The following is a 23,443-nucleotide window of genomic DNA, read 5'->3' as shown; positions in this document are numbered from 1 at the left end:
GAGAAGACAGGGTTCTTTGGAAAAGACAGTAATTCTGGAAAAAATAGAAAGCAGCAGGAGAAGAGATGGATTGACTCCTTAAAAGAAGCCATAGGCATGAGTGTTCAGGAGCTGAGCAGTGCTGTTGAGGATGGGACTTTGTGGTTATCACTCATTCATGTGGTCACCAGGAGTTGGAGCTGACTCATTGGCATGTAACACACACACACACACACACACACACACACACACACACATCTGTGCCCTCTTTTGGTTATTGTTTGCTTGCATGAGAAATCTTTTTTTATTTTATTTTCAACCTGTGTGTGTTGTTAGAGCTAAAGTGAGTCTCTTGTGAACAGGATATAGTGGGATCCCATTTAAAAAATTTTTTTTAAATCCATTCTGCCTATCTTTGACTTTTGATTGTGGAGTTTATTTACATTTAAAGTAATTACTGATAGGGAAGGACTTACTATTGCCATTTTGCTAATTATTTTCTGTATGCCTTTTAACTTTTTGTGTCATTTTTTCCCCCCTTACTCCCTTTATGTTCCATCAATTTTTTCATAATGACATGTTTGTTTTGATTCCCTTATTTGCTTTTGTATATATTCTATCGATATCAGGGATGAAATACAATATTTTAATTTTATAATAATGTATTTTAAACTGATACCAACTTAACTTTAATCACATCAGTAACTTTAGTCCTTTACAGCTCGTCCCCCAACTTTGTTGTTATGTACCTATTAACATTGATTTATATCTTTTATTCCTTTGTCTTAATTTCTGAAAGAGGACAAAAAGCGGAGTTAAAAAGTAAAATTATAATAATACTGGTTTTTTATATTTGTCCATATATTTACCTTTACTGTAGAATTTTATATACATATTTTCATATGGCTTTGCTGCCTAGCATTTTTCAACTTGGACTCCCATTATTTTAAATTTATCTTTTTTGAAAGTATTACAAATGTCCTCCTTTTTTCCCTATTGAACCCCTCTACCCTGTACTCCTACCCCCAGGCCTTCATCCCACTATTGTCTGTGTCCATGGGTTATGCATATATGCATATAAATTCTTATGTTACTCTCTCCCACCCACCCTGGCCTTCCATCTGAGATTCATCAGTCTGTTCCGTGCTTCTATGTTTGTGGATCTATTTTGTTCATCGGTTTATTTTGTTCACTAGATTCCACATATGAATAAGATCATGTGACACTTGTCTTTCTCTGACTGGCTTATTTTGCTTAGTATAATACTCTCCACATCCCACCATGCTGTCTCAAAGGGTAAGGGATCCTTCGGTTTTACAGCTGCATAGTATTCCATTGTGTAAATGTCCCAGAAGATGCTTCATATGGTTTCAATCTTCTTGAACTTATAAAGACTTGTTTTGTTTCCTAACATGTGATCTATCTTTGAGAATGTCCCATGTGCATTTGAGGAGAATGCATATTCTGCAGCTTTGGAGGGGAATGTTCTGTAAATGTCAATTAAATCCACCTGATCTAGTGTGTCATTTAGAGTCAGTGTTTCCTTATTGATTTTTTTGTTTGGAAGATCTCTCCAGTAAAGTCAGTGGGGTGTTAAAGTCCCCTACTATGACTGTATTGCTGTCAATCTCTCCTTTAAAGTCCTCCAGAAGGTTGATTTTTTTGTCCCCGCCCCCCCCCCCCCAAGCCTGTGTGAGTCTATTGTTCTGAGGTTGATCTCTTCTAGATAGCATTGGTCTTGTTTTCTTACCCATTCACCTACCTTATGTCTTTTGATTGGGACATTTATATTTAAGGTTATTATTGATAGGTACTTATCTATTGCCATTTTATTTATGTCTATGTTTCTCATTCTCTCTATTTCAACTTCTTATTATAGCAATCCCTTTAACATTTCTTGCAATGCTGATTTGGTGGTAATAAATTCTTTTAGCCCTTTTTTGTCTGGAAAGCTCTTTATTTCACCATCTATTTTGAATGATAGCCTTGCCTGATAGAGTAGTCTTGGTTTCAGATCCTTGTTTTGCATTACCTTGAATACTTCATGCCATTCCCTTCTGGCCTGTAGAGTTTTGATGAGAAATCACCTGACAGCCTTATGGGAGCACTTTTGTAGGTAACAGCTTGCTTTTCTCTTGCTGCCTTTAAGATTCTCTCTTTGTCTTGAATTTTTGGCATTTTAATGATGATGTGTCTGGGCGTGGGATTCTTTGGATTCTTCTTGCTTGGGACTCTCTGTGTCTCCTGAACTTGTGTGACTTTTTCCTTGACCAGGTTAGGGAAGTTTTCTGTCATCATTTCTTCAAACAGGTTCTCTCACCCTTGCCTACTTTCGACCTCTTCTGGCATTCCTATGATGCAAATATTGTTACATTTCATGGTGTCCCACAGCTCCCTTAAACTTCTGTTTTTTGTTTTTTTCTTTTTGGTTCTCTGATTGAGTGATTTTTTTTCTACCCTGTCTTCTGATTTGCTGACCTGATCCTCAGCTTCCCCTAATCTGCTGTTCATTCCTTCCAATGTTTTTTTTTTTTTAAATTTCTGCTATGTCATTCTTAATTTCCTTCATGGTTTCTATATCTTTTTTCATACTCGTCAGCATCTTTATAATCAATATTCTAAACTCTATATCTAATAAATTGCTTATCTCCATTTCAGTTAGCTCTTCTGCAGAATTCTTTTGTTCTTTCATTTGGGGCTTGTTTTTTGGTCTCACCATTTTGGCTGCCTGTTTGGATTTGTTTCTATGTCTTAGGTAAATTTGCTAGGACTCACAGTCTTTTGGATGTCTCTGGTGCAGGCCAATGTCAGTATCTGTTTGTGACTGGCTTTGAGTACCCTGTTTGAAGTTTTTCACACTCCACGGCTTCTGGTTTCCTCTCCTGGGGCTCGGTGTGTTTGGAGAGGACCAAGATGTGCACAAAGGTCTGCTTTTCCAACCCCTGGATTCAGAAGCAAATCAAGCAAAGACTCAAAAATACTCAGAGGATGTTATTCAGTCTCTTAACGAGCCTCAGGCTCTAGAAACTCTTTGGGGAGGGACCAGAGGTTTTCCAGCAGGGTGGGGCAATTGCTTCCCCCTCAGGCCAAAAGCTGCTTGGAAGGTAAATGTCTGCCTGAGAAAGATGTCCTCTGCAGTATGGGGGAATGACTCAGCACTGAGGTCCATGGGTGCCTTCTGAGTGAGATCTATTCCCCAGCCGGCCCCCCTGGATTCTCCTCACACTGCTCTAGTCCACTTTCCTTCCTCCGGAGCCCAGGGTGAGTGGCTGCACACAAAACTTTGTTTTTTGGCCCTTTAGGAGGGGCCTGCATTTCCAGCCGTCTCTCCTTGGCAGACAGAAACCCTGCTGCTTTTCATAGCCAGATGTTATGTGGGCACCTTTCTCAGTTCTGGTGCTCTTGGCTGGGAAGCCCAGCCTGGGATTTAGGCCCCAGAGTCCTCAGTGGGAACCTGAGGACAGCTGAGATATCCCTCCAGACTTTCAGCTGCTGCCTGTGGGAGCCCAGCCAGCCCTCTCACAGTTCTGCACTTCCTACCAGTCTTTATGCGGTTTCCACTTTTCCTCCTTGGTTATGTGGATGCTCCCCAGCTAGTCTTCAGTTGCAGCTGATTATTCAGGGTGTTTTTTCTGTATTTTAGTTGTAACTCTAGTTTGGTCCTGGGAAAGTGTCAGTGTAGCTTCCACTCAATCCACCACCATCTTGGATCTCCTCAACTTGGACTCCCTTTAAAATTCTTGTAAGGCAACTCTACTGGCAATGAGCTTTGTCAGCATTTTTTTAAAATCCAAGAATATCTTAATTGTTTACTAATTTTTAAAGTAGATATATTTTGCTGGGTATAATGTTCTCAGTGGATATTTTTGGTCTTTCAGCACTTTAGATATATCATCCCTGTGTTCTGGCTTGCAAGGTTTCTACGGAAAAATGTACTGATGATAATCTTACTGAGGAATTTGTGTATATGTCAAGTCACTTTTTTCTTCCTGTCTTTTTCTTTGTCCTTGATTATCATGTTTCTTGATTGAGATTCTTGGATTTATAAATCCGTGTCTTTCCTTAAATATGAGAGTTTTGGCCAGTATTTCTTCAAATAAGTTCTCTTCCCCTCTCTTTATTTTTCCTCCTTTTTGACTTCCATAATGCATATATTTGATAATGTCCCATGGGTCCCTTAGGCTCTGTTCACTTTTCTTCATTTAAAATTTTTGCTCCTCTGTATTTTCAAGTAACTTGTCTTCAAATTTGCCAACTCATTATTTTGTGTTTGAGTTAGCTTTTGACTTTCTCTAGTGAGTTTTTCAATTAATTTGTTCCTTGTACCTCTATTGGTATGTGTCTTTGTGTTCTCTGCTTTCACTGAAGATTTTTCAATTTTTGTTGATCTAACTTACATATAACATTGTATAAGTTTAAGGTGTGCAGCATGTTGATTTGACATATTTATATATACAGAGTGTGACAAAAGTAGGTTTACATTTTGAGTACATGAAATCACGTACTCACATGAAATCATTCACATAATTTTGTGTACTCGCAACTGTAAACCTATTTTTACCTCACCCTCTAATGCATGCAGTATGATCACCATTGTAGCTTTAGGTAACACCTTTACCATGCTATTTATTTATTTATTTATTTTGTGGTGAGAACATTTAAGATGTAGTCTCTTAGCAATTTTGAAGTATCTAATACAATATCGTTGACTATAATCACTATGATGTACATTAAATCTCCAGAACTTATTCACTTCCTAGTTGCAAGTTTGTGCACTTTAATATCTCCCCAATTCCCCCACATCACAGCCCCTGGTAACAACCATTCTACTCTCTGTTTCTATGAGTCAGCTTTTTTATATCCCACATATGATATTTGTCTTTCTATGTCTGGCTTATCTTACTAAATATAATGCCCTCCATAGTCTATCCATGTTATAACAAATGGCAGGATTTTCTTTTTTCTCGTGGTTGAATATTTCAGAGAGAGAGTGTGTGTGTGTGTGTGTGTGTGTATCACATCTTCCTTATTCAGTTCATCTGCTGAGGTACACACTTAGGTTGGTAACATATCTTGGTGGTTGTGAATAATGCTGAAATAAACGTGGAAGTGCAGATATCTTTGGTATATACCGAAGTGGGATTTCTGCATCACGTTCAGGATTTTTCTTAGACTTTGGTTTTCTTCAGTTTGATTATGATATGCCTAAGTGTAGATTTTTTCCCCCCTGTATTTTTCTGCTTGGTGTTTTCTGAGCTTGGTGTCTTTATCATTTATTTTGGAAATTTCTCAGTCATTATTACTCCATTTTTTTTCATTGTGGCATTTCTATTATGCATATGTTACAAATATTACAGTTGCCTTACTGTTGTTGGACATTCTCTTTCATTATATTTTCTTTTCTTTTTTTTCTTTGCATTTCAGTTTGGGAAGTTTATGTTTATACATCTTGCTGATTTTGGATTTAAAATATTTCTTTCTAGTTCATTGCGAATACATTTAAATACAATTCATCTTTTGTATATTTCATATATCGTGCTACCTTGCTAGATTCATATTATTTGTATAAGTCTGATTAAAGTGTAAAAGCATGGAGCTATAACTTCAGAGGTCATAACTCACAACAAATGACGTTTTGGTCAAACATACAGTATTAGACAAGTTGAAGAATGAAGGTGAGCTAATAAGATTGTAGTTGGATTCTGTTTTCTGTTATGTACATTATTTGTAATTATTTTTTCTTAATACGACATTTTAGGAATGAAGTATACCTAACTTTTAAAATGAAAAATATTTGAATATTTTAACTTTATTTTTTAATAATGTTTTTTAGGAGCTGTGGTCCTGAAGAACCTTGTAATTAAAGAAAATGCCCTGGTAGGTTTTGACTGTAAGAAATTTTGTTAGTGCATTTATAGAGACTTTTTCGTGATTTACTTTGTCACCTTAAATCATTTTATTTTGAGAATATTTTGTGAAAAATAAATTTTGTAAAATGTGAATTTTGCAAAATGGATTCTTAATTTCCTTAAAAGCACAAACTGACTCTGAAATTTTCTCCATTTAAAAATACTTCTAATTCTTTCTTTATGGCCTTATTTTTAAAAACATTCATTAAAGTATAATTGATATACAATGTTATATTTGTTTCTATATGTTTTTTAACTTATTTCCTTAGTCATCCTCAATATTTTATACCATTTTAACCATTTTTTACTGTAGAATTGAGTGGCATTAATTACATTTACAATGTTATGCAATCATCACCAGTATCTGTTTCCAAAAGTTTTTCATTATGCCAGAGGGAACCCTGTAACCATAAAAAAAACCCAAAACTCCCCATTCCTTCTCCCTGTAGACCCTGGTAACCTCTAATCTATTTTCTACTAATTTACCTGTTCCAGGTCCCTCAAATAAGTGGAATCATGCTATTTTTGTCATTTTGTATGTGGCTTGTTTCACTCATTGTAATTCCTTCAAGGTTCATCCATGTTGTAGCATGTTTCAGAACATCTTTCCTTTTTATGGACACTTGGATTGTTTCTGTCTTTTGGCTCTTATGAATAGTCCTGCTATAAATATTGGCATACACACACTGTTCGAGTCCCTGCTTTCAATTCATGTGGGTAAATGTCTAGGAGTTGAATTGCTGGATTATATGGTAATTTTATTTTTAGTCATTTCAGGAACTGCCACGCTGTTTTCTATAGCAGTTGAATCACTTTATATCCCCACTGGAAATGCAGGAGGGTTTCAGTTTCTTCACATCCTTGACAACATTTTCCCCCCTGTTTTTTTATAATACCCATCCTAATTAATGGGTGTAAAGTGGTATCTCATTTTGGTTTTTCTTAGCAATTCTCTTATGACTAGTAAGGTTGAGCATCTTTTCATGTGTTCATTAGCCATTTGTTTATGTTCTTTAGAGAAATGACTACTGAAAACCATTATCAATATTTTAAAAAATGTATTGATTGCTTTTTTGGGGTGGGGGAAGAGAGAGAAAGAGAAACATTGATTTGTTGTTCCACTGTTATCAATATTTTAATTGGGTTTTTTTTGGGGGGGTCAATTTATATAGTTTTTTATATATTCTGGATATTTACCCTTTTCAGATTTATGATTTGCAAATATATTCTCATTCCATGTGTCGTCTTATGTCTCTGTTGATAGTGTCCTTTGATGTGCAAAAGTTTTTAATTTTGATGAAACTGAATTTTATCTCTTTTTTCTTTTGTTGCCTTTGCCTTTGGTGTGATATCGAAGAAATTATTGCCAAATTTTACCTTATGTTTTCTTCAAAGTGTTTTACAGTTTTAGTTCTTATGTTTAGGTCTTTGGTCCATTTTGAGTTAATTTGTGTATATTGCATTTTGCAAATGGGTATCCGGTTATCCTAATACCATTTGTCGAAAAGGCTGCCCTTTTCCCCATTGAATGTGGAGACATTTTTTTGATTTCTTTCCCAAAATGGAATTTTAATCCCTTTATAAATACTCGCTGACAGTGGATTCCCCTCCCCCTTTTTTTTACCCAGACAAGGTATAGGTGGTAGTGATTCTGGTATAGGTAATTTAGGTGGTCAGCATTACTCTAGAACCCTTTCCCTATTTATTTTTAAAAGGTCAGTCTTCTTGAATTTTATGGATTTGAGAACAATAATCCAGTTCTTTCTTTATAAATTTAAATAAGTGTTGAAGGTAAAGGAAAGGTGTAAGTTAACTTAAACCCTTTAAGTAATTTTATGAAGAAAAATGTAATCATCTGTTTTGTTGAACTGTATGTGTACTAATATTTCACATCTGTGTATTTTTTGTAGAGTCAACTGGATGTACCATTTAAAATTAAAGTTGGACATATAGGTAAGCAGTGTTTATTTGAATGTTCTCTTCGCTTAACATGCAACCAGAATAATATGCTTAGTATATCTAGAATGTGATATTTTTAATGTTTTTGAGCATTAGTCAGAAATAATCATATGTTTTTATCTAGGTGGAGCTTAATTGTATTATAGAAATAGTGTGTGGTCCATATATTCCTTGCCCAATATGTATGAAATTATATGTCTTATTAGATGTTAAAAATGAGTTGAGAGCCAAACCGTTAATAGAGAGCATAACTCACTCAGTGCCTTAGGTTTCTGACTAGTTATCTTTTCTGTATTCTGATTGGCCGTGGATATGTGGTGTAAGGACTAGGGCCTGTATCAACTGCACAGTGTGGCTAGTGACCTATAAGAAACTGAATTTCTGCTCTGGAACTTTTCTAGGTTGCCATGATTATTGAGCTAGTTCTTGTTCTGCACTATTTTCCTGGTGTTCATACTTGACATTTTTTCCTTTTTAAAAAAATTGAATTTATTAGGGTGACACTGGTTAACAAAATTATAAAGGTTTCAGGTGCACAATTCCACAACACATCATCTGTATACTCTATTGTGTGTTCAACACCCTAAGTCACACTTCACATTTTATATGTATTGCTTGAGCAAAACTGATTGGAATACAATGTTTAAAATGTTTAATAAAAACATGTATGTTTGGTTTCTTAAATTATGTTGGCTTATTGTTTTAACTTTATTGTTTAAATTACTGTTTGAACTTTATTGCTTTCAATATCACGCAAAGATGATGATAGTATCATTACTTGAGACTTGAAAGTATATAGATACACTTTGTTGTATAGTTTGTGTAGTAGGATTTATGTAATGTTGTTGCAACATATTGGTGTCAGTGGGGGAACAGAGTATTTTGAAAGCTCATCTAAGTTAAGTGATTAATATCTCCATAATTTTGTGTACTTATAGTTGGTGTTAGGCCATTTGCCCAAGAAAGTTTTCATCTTACATTGCTGAGACTTGATCTCTCTTTCCCCCTCAATTTAAAGACGCTTTAGTATAAATGTCACCTATTACCTTTCCACTTAACATTTATTTTTGCATATTTTTGTATGATTTTTTACGTGTACATTTTAATTACTTGTAATCATGGTATATATATGATTTCATAGTCTATTTTTTCAGTTAACTTTTAATAAAGATTTCTCATAATCCATGTTGATTTGACCTCTTTTATGGTAGTGTTATACTCCAATGAATACATATTTGGACATTGTAGAGTAATCCTGTGTTTCCAAAGGTATAAAAGTATTACAGTAAATACTTTCATGTAGCTTTAAAAATTTTTCCAAAAGTAATTGAACTTCATAATTATGATCATCGTACTTCATTGTTTATAAATTTAACATCAATTCAAGAAAAAAAAAGTCCAAGGAGAGTAGATAGATCTGATTTCATTTAGAGCCTGCCTTATTTTCTTCCTCTGTTTTCTTGCATGACCATATTTAACAATGATAATCAGGTAATTTTCAGTGTTAATATAAGATAGTGGAAAGTACACTGTATTAAGTACCTAATACACAAGGTAATTTTGAGATTCTAAGGTGGTGTTTCCATACCTCTATCATAGCACCTGTCATTCTTCAATATCAACATTTTTTTTCTTCTGCTAGACAATAAGTTTCTTGAGAAAAAGTGGATTTTATATTGTATTCACACCGCTTAGCACAATACCTAGCATATAGTGGGAACATAATTTGTTGAATGAAAGAGTATGTTCCCAAATGAGTGGTACAGTAGTACAACCAGTTTTATAGGAACATATTGTTCCCTTGCTATTATTGGGTATTGTTAATCTTACTGATCTTTCAAAATTTTCCTCATTTGGAATGCAAAATTCCACATACATCAAATATAAATATTCATATATACATATGTATTTTAAAATTAGTTGTCTTCATGTAGGAGGTTTTTGGGATTACCTTCATTTATATTTTTATGAAGTTTCCAAATTTTCTATAAGAAGTCAGTACCTTATAATGAGAGAAAAAAGGTTTGGTTAAAAAAAGATTTAGGTGTGAAAATGTTACATTATTAATTTTATATGTTTTTCTTTGATTACTTAATGTTATTTCGTCACTGTTCTCTGTGCTTAAATTCATTTACTTTTTTTGATTAATGTATGTGTGTATATGTGTGTGACCAGTCTGCTTGATATAGTTATAAACTGTCAAATCTGTCACAACTCATTTCATTTTGGTTACATTTTGTACTGTACAGAATTTTAAAAAAAATCCTGACCCAAGGATATGTTTATTGATTTTTAGATAGAGGAAGGGAGAGAGAGAGAGAGAGAGAGAGAGAGAGAGAGAAACATTGCTGTGAGAGAGAAACATCAATCGGTTGTCTCCTGCACGCACCCGACTGGGGATTGAACCCACAACCTAGGAATGTGCCCTGACGGGAAATCAAACCCACCTCCCCTTGGTGTATGAGTCAATGCTTCAACCAACTGAGTCACACCAGCCAGGGCTTGATTTGGGTTTTTTAAATGTGGGTTATGGAAAGAGATTGATCTAAGAAGATTTTTTGCTTCCCAAATTACTAACCAGTTAATGTGATAATAGTGTAGTTGGTTATCTTTCCCTTTCCCAATTATGACAGCTATTTCCAAATCTAAAGACTCATGCTTTCTAAAGAATTTAAAAATATTTTAAACTCTTTATTATGGAAATTTCTAAATACACAAAGCTAGAATCAATAGTATAAACAACCCCTTACATGGTATTTTTTTATTCGAGGACTCTAATGGTTTTTTGCTATTGGATTGTAAAATATTTTCATTAGTTTGAATAATTTTCAAATATTTCCCATGATACCAGAGATATTTGTGTGTATATACTCTTATGGTGACAACCATACACATGAATGTTATTGTACATACGTTCATGCACTGCGTAACGATGGTTTGGTCAACAACAGACCAATTATATGATATGGTTCCATAAGATTATATGGAGCTGAAAAATTCCTACTGCCTAGTGATTTCATAGCTGTTGGAACTCAACGCATTACTCGTGATTGTGGTGGTGCTGGGGTAAGTGAACCTGCACTGCCAGTATAAAAGTATAGCACATACACTTATGTACAGTGCAGAATACTTCATAAAGACAATAAAGGACTGTTACTGTTTTATGTATTTATTTACTAAAGTATACTTTATACTTAAAAAATTTTTTTTTAATCCTCACTTGAGGGTTTTTGTGTTTTTTAAAAATATATATTTTTATTGATTTTTTTTTAGAGAGAGGACTTTTTTATTGATTTTAGAGAGAGGAAGGGGGGAAGAGAGAGAGAGAGAAACATTATTCAGTTGCCACCTGTAATGGCCCTGACTGGGAATTGAACCTGAAACCTAGGTATGTGCCCTGACTGCATTCGAACCCACAACCTGTGGGTTCGGGATGACACTCCAACCAACTGAGCCACCCCAGCAGGGCTACACTTTATACTTTTTATTATTATTTTAGACTGTACTGTTTCTACTTAAAAAAAAAAAGTTTGCTGTAAATCGGTATGCAGTGTTACTCCAGCAGGAGCCTCATACATCTTGTGCTTACTCAGTCTCCTGATTGCATCATTTTCTCTTGTGCTTGATTTGATTTCATGTTTTTTTGTACAGTAACTTTCTGTGCAAGCATGTAGCCTAGGAGCAATAAGCTATACTACGTAGCCTAGGTGCATAGTAAGCTAGACCATTTAGGTTTGTGTAGTAAGCACACTGTATGATGTTTACACAATGTCAAAGGCCACCTAACAATGAATTTCTCAGGATGTATCCCTGTTGTTAAGCTGCACATGACTGTATATATAATCCCTGTGTGTGAAAAATAAACACTTACATAAAGTATATAATCTACTTTTTTAAAGCATAAGGAAAGTATTTCTTATGGAGATTTAGAGTATGAATGGGGAGATTCTAAGTTGTAATATCAAGTATTGTTGGTAAATGGAAGAAGAATAAATATTAGTACGTTTGTCATAAATAGAACAGCTTGACATAAATAGAAACTTGTAAATATTTAGGATATCATTTAGTAGGTTTTCCAACAATACTAATACAAATAATTTCAAAATTTCACAACAGAGACTTACTTTTCATTGTAAAATAGCTTTCTATAAAGTGACTGAGCTTGTTGTAATGTCAGAGGCCACTTTATGTCTTCTAATGACTGACAGAAAATAGGTTGACAGTAAATGCATGTTAAATGAATATTTTTGTTTTTTATGTAGGTAATCTTAATCTTACAATTCCATGGAAAAACCTTTATACTCAACCAGTTGTGGCTGTATTGGAAGACATTTATTTACTCATAGTGCCTTCTTCTAGTAAGTCAAATTTTAGACATTATAATTTAAATTACTCTTTTTTTGTGGATGGAAAGTCTTTGTATATTTTTGGGGAATTTTTTGTGATTTTTAAAAATATTTAAATTTGATATGAGGTCATTGAATTAAATTGGTTTTTATGCTAAATTTTTGCAGACTTGGAATTAGTGTTTATTTTCTTGTATATGTTTTGGAATGAGTATACTTAAATTTAAGGTAATTAAGATTCTTCCTTTTTATGCTTCCTATAGTAATAAGATATGATCCTTTAAAAGAAGAAAAGCAGCTCTTGGAAATAAAGCAGCAGGAACTAAAAAGAATAGAAGAAGCCAAACAAAAAGTAGCTGATCAAGGTAAAGAAAACGAAGAATGGTAATAAGAAATGGGGAAAATACCCAAATATTGATCATATTTGAATATTATTTTTTTCTGGAAGCACTGAGATTACTTAACAAATATGAGAGAATCTTATTACATGGGGCATTTTAATGTGTGTTTTATCATGTTTGTAGAAATTTTATCTTGTAGACATTTGACTTAGGGCAAATAATATACCCAGCTTATAAGGGTAAGGTTAGTGTTTAACTATAGTAATTAATTTAATCAAGTTTGTTTTTTTACATTTCTAGCCTTTTTTATTCTTCTTATATCAGTTCACCTTTTGGATATACTTAGTCCCTTTGTATATTTATATTTTCCCAAATCTGTTTATTTACCTCCCAGCTTCACATCCTTTCCTGTTCAGCCTAGACCAAATGGTCCATTACTTCAACTCCTTCTTTTGTTGGTGGAAGAGATGTCCTGCAGAAATCTAATCCCTTTCTACTTGTGCTGCATGCAGCATCAGCAGCTGTTTTTTTGTACGCAGACTCTAAATTCTCCCTCTACTGATTCTTTCTTCTTAGAATGTAAATATACTGTAGCCATTCTTATCTTCTAACATAAAGTCGTCTCTTCCTAACCTAGTCATGTGTTTATCTTCTCCTCTGTCCTTTATTTAAAAGTTAAGTGTCTTAAAAGAAGATATATACTGATTTCACTATCCTTGCCATACATTACTTTTTTAAAATAAAAAATAAGACCCAGTAAGACAAACAGGTAAAAAATACTAAAGGAGATTTAATGCAATTCCTGGCAACATTTTCTGTAATTATTTTTTCTTCTCTGTCACAGTTCTTTCATATCCAGTGTAGTCATTCATACCTACCCTCAATCCTTTTTTAAAAAAATACTTTTTTATTGTGGCATACACATAAAATTTTATCATCTTAATCATTTTTACACATATATGCTCTTTGAAGACAGTTTTTAATCTTTGAATCACATCACTACCTAGTAAAATCTTTTGCTTTATTATTTTCTGGTGGTTTTTTTTTTTTTTGTCTACTTATTAATTCTAAAGTCCCTGTATATTCAGATATTTTCACTAACCTCTCATTCACTCACACTTGATTTTGATGTACATATGACATCATCAGTTTTTCCTTTAAGGCCTCCTGGGCCAGCTGAATTAGGGAGTAGTAGGTCATTAGAGGAAAAGATCATTTATATATGCAGGTGGAGCAGGACTAGAAAGAGGAAAGGAGATAGCTTCCATTGGCGTTTTTAAGTGGAGGAAATAGGAGTTGGAACTAGTGGTTATCAAAGGCATGTTAAAAAAAACTAGGAACCTCAATTTTTTATTCTTTCTGTTCACCTAAAAGGTATTGAAACTGGAGATATTAAATAGATTTTAGAAAAAGAAACAGATGATGAACTTCCTTCATCCTTGCTGTAAAGGAGAGAGGGAAATGATCTTACATCTTCCTACTTTGTATTCATCAGGAGGAGGGCCATATTCAACTATTTTATACATCTAACCACAGACAACTTACGATGTTGTCTCTAATTTTAAGGGAGATTCCGTCTTTGCTGATTTCTCTGCTTTTCTCATTTAAGCCTATTATAATTCTTACCTAATAATCTTCATTGTTTTCCATATCTTTATGTACGTAGGTGTAATTAACAGAAGTTATAAAATTTAATGCCAATAAATTCTGCAAGGCTGGCTTTAGTTTCACTGAACAAAAAACTAGTTTTTGGAAACTATTTAGTTGCTTTTGAAAGTCTTTTGGTACAGAAGACTTTTGGAAAGGAAATCTACAAATATATTTTTTTTCTTTAACAAGATAACATTTATGTTGCCTTAATATGTGGATATTTATAGAATTTATTTTTCATTCAAGTTTAAAAAGGAATATTTTTAATTCTAGAAAAAATCCTGGCGGAGAAACAAGACACTTTTACAGAAAAATTAATTACTCAGATCATAAAAAATCTTCAAGTGAAAATTTCCAGCATCCATATTCGTTATGAAGATGATGTAAGTATTTTAACAGATGAAACTTGTGTTTATATATATTCTACAGTAGCCCACCAATTAGATGCTAGGAAGTGGAGAGATAGGACTAGAGATGACATGATCTTTCTTTTCTATAACTATAGTTGTAATTTTCAGTCCTTACTGCCTTGATTACACTTTCCTAAAATGTTCAAACATTAGATAATGAAAGAAAATGCCTTTCTTATCACCTTTGGTAGGTGGAAGTTATGAAGTTAGCTATTATGTAGTTTTAAGGTACTTTAAACTATATGATATTTATCTCCTGGAGAGAGCACTGGTCTAGCTAAGCAAGACTTAACTAATTGATCTCAGGTAGGTCATATATTCTCTCTAAAACACATCATAATTAGCTTCTCATGGTACTGTTCTGAGGGTCAGTCATTTGTTATAAGCTTCTTTTTTGTAAACTGTAAAACATTTATGTAGATGTAGTATTGTACAGCACTAATGCATTAATACTTAATGTTTTAATTAGTATTGTATCAGGAAAAAATATAGGAATAAAAGTTGTTCTGTAGTATTAAATGTTTTTGAATGTTTGAAATTGCCTACTGCCCAGAAAGTGAACATTTTCTATAATGTGAATTTTGTCCAGCTACTAAAATCTGAGTAAAATTTACTGTTTCCTCTTTAGATCACAAATCGAGACAACCCTCTGTCATTTGGTATTTCCCTTCAAAACCTCAGCATGCAGGTACTTTGTTTAAAAATAAATTTAATCATATTGTGTAGTATAATTAATCAGACTACTAATTGCTATTCATTTATGTCAGCATCAGAAATAGGTGTCTATATAGAATTGATACAAAAGTGCATAGATTGGATTGGAACTGAGGATACGTAATTTCACATTGGAAAAAAATGGTTGATAAACTGAAGTTAAAATACAAGGGCCTGTTACCATTTGCTAATTTTGATATTTGATACTTTTTTACTTAAAATAATCCATTCCTGAGTACGTGTAAAATAAAGGTAATAAATGTTCATTTTAGAAACTTTGATAAGTCATGAAAAGTACAAAGAAACAAACTACTGTGTCCTTACCACCACTGTTAATATGGCATACTTTCTTTTTGTCTAATTTTTCAAGTTGAGGAGTTTTACAATATAGGAGCACACAGAGGAGTATGAAACATTTGCCGGCAACCAGAATGAACCATTATTCAATTTGTCATTTGGTTTAAGTTTTAAATTACTTTAAAAGAGTAAACTGTAATGAATAAAGTTTAAATCCCTTTGTCCTCTACCTTACCCTTTCCTCCCCCAGAGATAAACATCCTAAATTTTTAAACTTCTATGTAATATAGCCATTAAAATTGTATATAGTATAGGGTAGGTTTTTAAAATTTACATAAATATTTTATGAGATTCTTCTATAAGTTCCCATTTCCTCTTCACAATGTTTTTGACATCTGTCTTGCCACATGTAATTCAATTCATTCAGTTTAACTGCTGTATAGTATTTTCGTTACATGCTTTTATTTGCTATATCCATTGGGTTTTTGTGTATGACATTATTTTAAAATGTGGGTCTACTCTAAGCAAAAAAAAAAGAAAAAGGAAAAGGCAAATAAAAAGTTATTCAATAATGTTGGGTAAGGTAAAATGTCAAATGCTGCTGTTACTTGAAAAATAAGGATGGAGAATTAGCTGTTGGATTTGGCATTGTGAAGGTCATGGTGACTGTGACAGCATTGGTTTTGACCATCACCTTTGGAGATCCTTGGAAACTTGTCCCCCAGCCCAGACCTATTCAATTAGAAACTCAGATATGGGCCCAGCAGTCATGTATTAAAAAGCCCTCTATGTGATCCTATTGCATAGTAAAGTCTGAGAACCACTATTCTAATCCATTCTGTTCTCTACAAAAAATGAAAACAATCTTCTTAAATAAGCATCTGATCACTGTTCTCCTCAGTGGCTTTTTATTGCTCTTAGAATAAAGTCCATAGTTTAGTCGTCCTTTATAATCCTTTTATAATCTGATCCCAGGTAACATATCTGGTTTCAACTCTTTTTTTGTTTTGCATTTTGTTTTCTGGCCATACTGGTCCACTTTAATTCTCTGAATGTGTTATATATTTGTATATCTTCCTAGAATGAATCATATTCCCTACCATCCTTAGAATCAATAATTTCTATTCATATGTTATATATTAGGTTAGACATCACTTTCTTCATCACACCTTTGGGTTTGAGGTTGCTACGCTGTTCTCCCAGTATTGTATATTTAACTTCTAGAGTGGCACGCACTTGTTTGTAATTGCTTCTTTACTTACTTGCTTTTTCAACCAATTAATGAGCTCCTTGAAAGCAGAGACTTTCTTGTGGTCAGTTAATATTCTTTGAATGTTATGTTTTCAAGAGCATTTTCATGGGAAATTGATCCAGGGAATGATTGATACGATTTGTCACTCTGCCATATAGCATATGAAAATTACACTTTTACTGCCATTTTTCCTTTTCAGACAACTGATTCAAACTGGGTTCCATGTCGACATGATGAAACTGAGAAACTATTTCGTAAGGTAAAATTATCAAATATTATATTTTGTCAACCCTTAGGGTTGACAAGAGAGTTTTAGAAAAGCTGATGTAATATATAATATAGATTTATTCAAATTGTGTTTACTTGCTTAACTCTGTTATATCACTCAGTTATTTGAGCCTTCTGAAAATAGCATATGTTAAAGACCCTTCAAAGAAAGTGAGACATATAATGAACTGTTTATTTTCAGTTAATCCGATTGGATAACCTTTTTGCTTATTGGAATGTGAAGTCTCGGATGTTTTATCTTACTAGTTATGATGATTCATTGGTAAGTAAATTTTTATTTATTTTTTAAATTTTTAATTTTATTTTTGTTTAAAATATTACAGATGTCCCTTTTTCTCCCCAGTGACCCATTCCACCCCGTCCCATCCCCCTCCACAGTCCCTCTCCCCACCATTGTCCATGTCCTTGGGTTGTACATATATGCACATAAATTCTTTGGTTACTCTCTCCCCCTCCACCCACCCGCCCTCCTCCATCCCTCTGACATTCCTCAGTCTGATCTATGCTTCCATGTCATTGAATCTATTCTGTTCTTCAGTTTATTAAGTTCTTTAGATTCCACGTATAAGCGAGATCATGTGATGTTTGTCTTTCTCTGCCTGGCTTATTTCACTTAGCATAATTTTCTCCAGGTCTATCCATACTGTCCCAAAGGGTATGAGATTCTTCTTCTTTACAGCTGCGTAGTATTCCATGATGTATATGTCCCACAGCTTTTTTATCCACTCATCTACTGATGGGCACTTGGGCTGTTTCCAGATCTTAGCTATTGTAAACTGTGCTGCTATGAACATTGGGGTACATAATATTCTTTCTTATTAATGTTTCAGGATTCTTAGGATACATTCCTAGGAGTAGAATCACTGGGTCAAAAGGCAGCTCCATTAAATTTTTTTTTTTATATATGTGTATATACACATTTGTTGGTATATTTTTCATAACATTTTATTCATTGTCATTTATCTAATGTATTGTAGTCAGTGGTCATTTTTTTTAAGGCGGCAAAATCAGTGAGCAGAATTTACAGAAATAGGTGAATATATATGTACTTGTATACAAACATGTATAAATACACACCTTGTTTTTAATAATTGGCATAAAACATTATATTAGTTTCAGGTATATAACAATGATTCAATATTTGTATATATTGCAGAATAATCACAATAATTCTAATTAACATCTGTCACCATACACAGTTACGAAGTGTTTTTTCATGAGAGGAAAACTTTTAATATTCCCTTAGTAACTTTTAAATATGTGATACAGTATTATTACCTATAGTCACCATGTTATATGTTAAATCCCAATGACATGCTTATTTTATAACTAGAAGATTGTACCTTTTGACTATCATCCATTTTGCCACCACCCACCCCCTGCCTCTGGCAACTATCAGTCTGTTCTCTGTGTTTATGAGTTTGTGTTTTAGTTTCCACATATGAGTGAGGTCATTCAATATTTGTCTTTCTCTGTCTGATGATATATTTTACTTAGTGTACTGCCCTCAAGGTCCACCTGTATTGCCTCAAATAGCAAGATTTCCTTCTTTTTTTATGGCTGGATTATATTTCATTACATATGTATGTCACATTTTCTTTATTCATTCATCTGTTGATGGATGTTTAGGTTGTTTCCATATCTTGACTATTGTAAATAATGCTACAGTGAACATGGATGCACATATCTTTTAGAGTTAGTGTTTTTGTTTTATTGGAATGTGTTTTATTGGTACTTACTGGATAAGTATCCAGACGTGGAGTTGCTGGATCATAAGGTAGTTCTATTCTTAATTTTATGAGGAATCTCCGTACTGTTTTCCATAGTGGTTGCACCAATTTACATTCCTATCGAAATTGCACAAGGGTTTCCTTTTCTCCATATCCTTTCTAACACTTGTTAAGTTTTATCTTTTTGATAATACTCATTCTAACAGGCATTAGATGATGTTATATTGTCATCTGATTTTCACTACCCTGATAATTAGTGAGGTTGAACATTTTGTTACATACCTGTTGGCCATCTGTATGTTGTTTTTTTTAAAGAACGATTATTCAGAACTTCTCATTTTTTAATCAGAGTGTTTATTCTTTTTACTTAAGCGTTGTATGAATTCTTTATATATTTTGGATACTGACCCCTTATCAGACGTATGAATAGTATATATTTTCTCCTATTCAGTAGGTTGCCTTTTTATTTTATTGATGGTTTCCTTTGCTGTGCAGAGGCTTTTTAGTTTGGTGTAGTCTCACTTGTTTTTGCTTTTGTTGCATTTGTTCTTGGTGTTACATCCCAAAAGTTATCACTAAGACTGATGTCATAGAGCTTACCATGTTTATTTCCCTACAGAATTTTTATGGTTTCAGGTTTTACATTCAAATTTTTAATCTGTTTTGAGTTAATTTTTGTTTATGGTGTAAGATAGTGGTACAGTTTTATTCTTTCGCACATGTCTGTCCAGTTTTCCCAAATTTAATTCTTTGTCATAAAGTAGTTGACTATAATGTGTATGGGCTTATTTCTGGGCACCCTATTCTGTTCCACTGATCTATGTGTCCTTTTGTATTCTAGTACTGTACTGTTTTGATTAGCTTTGTGATAGAGTTTGAAATTAGGGAGTGTGATGCCTCTAGCTTTGTTCTTGTTTCTCAGGATTGCTTTGGCTATTTGGGGTCTTTTGTGATTTCATAGAAATTTTATGATTGTTTTCTTTCTGTGAAAAATGCCATTGGAAATTGAATAGGGATTGCATTGAATCTGTAGATTGCTTTGGGTAGTATGGCTATTTTAACACCATTCTCTCAGTCTTGAGTGTGTAATATCTTTCCATTTATTTGTGTCTGCAGTTTCATTAAATTCTTATAGTTTTCAGTGTATCAGTCATTCACTTCCTTAGTTAAATTTATTCCCAGGTATTTTATTCTTTCTGATTCAGTTAAAATGGGATTGTTTCCTTAATTTTGCTTTCTGATAGTTTGTTACTAGTGTATAAGGAATGCAACAGATTTCTGTATATTGATTTTTGTATCCTGCATCGTTACTGAGTTTATTAGTTATAACAGGGTTTTTTTTGGGTGGAGTCCTTAGGGTTTGCTATACATAATATGTCATATATAAATAGTGACAGTTTTATTTCTTCCTTTCCAATTTGGATGGCTTTTATTTCTTTTTCTTGCCTAATTGCTCTGGGTAGGGCTTTCAGTACTATGTTAAATAAAAGTAGTAACAGTGGACATCCTTGTCTTGTTACTGGTTTTAGAGGAAAAGCTTTCAACTTCTCACTGTTGAGTATTATATTAGCTGTGGGTTTGTCATATATTCCCTTTACTATGTTCAAGTGTAATTGTACCTCTGTACCCATTTTGGTATAAAGTGTTTTAATCATAAATGGGTATTGAATTTTGTTATATTTTGTATATGTGTCTATATATAAACATGTTTAAACATACACATATATCTTAATATTTCTAAGGTATTCTTTTATGAGATATTGTCTTTAATGAACTATTATTTAACCACTTTAATATTTTTTTATATCAAAGTCCTCCTAAGTTTGAATTTTTTTTTAATTGCTTTTAAACTTTTTTCTTTTGCATATAATGGGATTTTGTCAGATAAAGGTATATTGGCATTGATATAAAAAATTTTGTCTTTTAATAGGGCAGCTTGAAGAATGGCGTTGTTGATGAAAATACTGTTCCAGATGGTTATGATTTTGGTAAGTACATTTCATAACATAAAAATTGCAATTTTTATTGATCAGCATAAATTTTAAATGAACATTGTTGATGTCACTGTGGTATTTCATGTTAATTTCTCATGTAATTAAATGTATTTATGATATATATATGCAAAAGCAAACACTTATATATCATTCATTGTTGGGAGTTTTTAGCTATATATCAAAACCAGGAGAGAAAAATGTCTAATAAGAGAGGTTGTTAATAAATTGTTAAGTTGCTAATGACTAATAATAATTATGATAATTTTTAAAGATATTTTGACGTGGCAAATACAATTTAATAAGGCTAGATGCTATAGTCTATATAGTATGATCTTACTGTTTTAAAAATATGTACTTGAATTTTTCTTTGTATATTTTTCTGGTTTTATACTTTCTGAAATGAACATGTAGTACTTTAATAATCAGAAATACGTTATTAAAATACGCAGAGAAAAGGAGTGCTTTTTCTTCTACCCTCAAGGCACTCAATAAATGTTGATTGGCAATGGATAACTTAGTTCTTGGATTGGCCGACAATGTTGTTAACCATAGATTATCCTTCCTGAAAGTATTTATTTATGTATGTATGTATGTATGTATGTATGTATGTATTTACTTATTTTTGGCTTCATTGATACTTTTCTGTATACTTCTACCTTTATAAATATTCTTTATTAATTTTTGGAAGTGGCTCTTCTTGTGCTCACTCATTTTCATAGTTTTGTATTGGTTTCATTTTCTTGATTCTCTCCTCAAAGGAAACATTAAAACAAATGGGATTGTCTATCATGTGTTGATGATTCTCAAATCTGTCACTTTAGGTTTGACTTATTTTTCCTTTAATTTACTGTAATTTCATGTCAGTCAGGGCCCAATGAGGAGAGAGAGAAACCACACAGTACTTTGAGTAGGGACAGGTTAAAGAATTACAACTATAACAGGGGATTGGAATAATAAAGGGAATGTCTGTTGAAAAGTAAAGAGAAGTCTGAAGAATCTAGGAATAGTAGGTAGAAGGAACAGTTTCTAAGAACTATGACTAAGACGGAGTGTCCAAAGAGGAGAGTCTGTCTTCCTCAGCATTGAGATCTAGAACTTGTTGGAAAAGGCATAGCCATGGCTCTGGTTGGAATGATTGAAATAACTGATCATGGAATTTCAGTAGAGTAGGGAGGGAACTGAGAACATGTAGCAGAGATTAAGGACAGAGAAAGGATCAATGAATGGTAGGTCCCCCAGGACTTGAAGTTTTGGTATTAGAATACTGGAGAGAGAGGTGGTGGTGGTGGTAGGAGAGTTTGATGCTTAAGACCAAGTTTATAAAGAGGTCGAGGATATCGGTGTAATAAGGTTTAGTAGATGAGGTAAGGGTGGAGGAGTCCAAGGAACTGAGAGAGGCCATAGTTTTGGGAAGATCATTTGTATATTGAAATCAGAAATTAGAGTTGCCAGGAACTAAAGTCTGAGAGAAGTAGGAGTAGGTATAGCAGTGATGGGTAGGTGATTGCAACTAGGAATGGTATAGTGAATGGTGTATCTTTTATGTAACACAAGAATTAAAGCTGGGGGAGAAGAATAATTTTATTTTTTATTTAATTAATTTTTAAAAATATATCCTTATTGATTTCAGAGAGAGGAAAGGAGAGGGAGAGAGAGAGAGATAGAAACATCAATAATGAGAGAGTCATTGAGCACGCCCCTGACTGGGGATCAGGCCCGCAGCCCAGGCGTGTGCCCTGACCTAGAATTGAACCTCGATCGCCTGGATCGTAGGTTGATGCTCAACCGCTGAGCCACACCCGGCCGGGCTAATTTTTAAATACTGATATTACTTTATACATATATTACTTTATACATATATTTTTTTAGACTTGCTGTATATATACATATAAACATTTCTCATTTTAAGCTGTATAGTATTTTATTGTATAGATGTACCATAATGAATTTAACCAATGATCTATTAATGAATATCTTCTTGTTTCATTTATATTGAAAGTTTGTTTGGCCCTGGCTCAGTTGGTTGGAGTGTCCTCCTGTGCACCAAAGGGTCCAGGTTTCGATTCCCAGTTGGGGCACATACTCAGGTTTTGTGTTTGATCCCCAGTCAGGGTGCAGGGAGGCAGCCAATCTCGATATTTCTCTCTCACTTTGATGTTTCTCTCGCTCTCTCCCTCCCTCTCTCTCTAAAATCAATGAAAAACATATCCTCGGATGAGGATTTTTAAAAAAAAGTATGTTTGGATACTTAATGTGTAAAAAATTAAGCGCTAGGCCTCAGGGATGATCAAAACAAAAGAAATGATATATCTTTGTACACAAATTAGCTTATAATTGAATAGTTTATCTTTGTCTAGATTCTACTATTACTGGTCTCCCTCTGCATTATTCTTATTCTTTTGGGCACTCAATACAAAGGGTTGAGAGTAATCTGTCTTAGATTATGAGTTGAGCCAAGGAGGTTATCCTGAGCAAACTCTCACTCATCTTCTGTCTTCTTTTACAAGTTAAAAGGGGGAACTGATGGCTACAGAGAAACTGATCAGAAATTCAGAAATTATAATTATATAATGG

General features: G+C 33.5%; 1 protein-coding gene across 3 annotated transcripts in view; it reads left to right on the top strand.

Moving 5' to 3' along the window:
* The window catches only part of VPS13A (vacuolar protein sorting 13 homolog A), a 159,541-nt gene that overhangs the window by 13,336 nt on the left and 122,762 nt on the right, over window positions 1-23,443 (top strand). For all 3 annotated transcript variants that reach the window (XM_081152259.1, XM_081152260.1, XM_081152261.1), the window contains exons 2-10: window positions 5,813-5,856; window positions 7,799-7,841; window positions 12,110-12,205; window positions 12,457-12,558; window positions 14,458-14,567; window positions 15,223-15,282; window positions 17,057-17,116; window positions 17,327-17,407; window positions 20,806-20,863. In XM_081152259.1, coding sequence (XP_081008385.1) covers window positions 5,813-5,856; window positions 7,799-7,841; window positions 12,110-12,205; window positions 12,457-12,558; window positions 14,458-14,567; window positions 15,223-15,282; window positions 17,057-17,116; window positions 17,327-17,407; window positions 20,806-20,863 — 654 coding nt within the window. The remainder of the gene's footprint in view (window positions 1-5,812; window positions 5,857-7,798; window positions 7,842-12,109; window positions 12,206-12,456; window positions 12,559-14,457; window positions 14,568-15,222; window positions 15,283-17,056; window positions 17,117-17,326; window positions 17,408-20,805; window positions 20,864-23,443) is intronic.

This window comes from Miniopterus schreibersii (assembly GCF_964146895.1).
Source record: "Miniopterus schreibersii genome assembly, chromosome: 11".
NCBI classification, from domain to species: domain Eukaryota; kingdom Metazoa; phylum Chordata; class Mammalia; order Chiroptera; family Miniopteridae; genus Miniopterus; species Miniopterus schreibersii.
The sequence above is the reverse complement of the archived record's forward strand: the minus strand, read 5'-3'. Positions and strand labels throughout refer to the sequence as shown.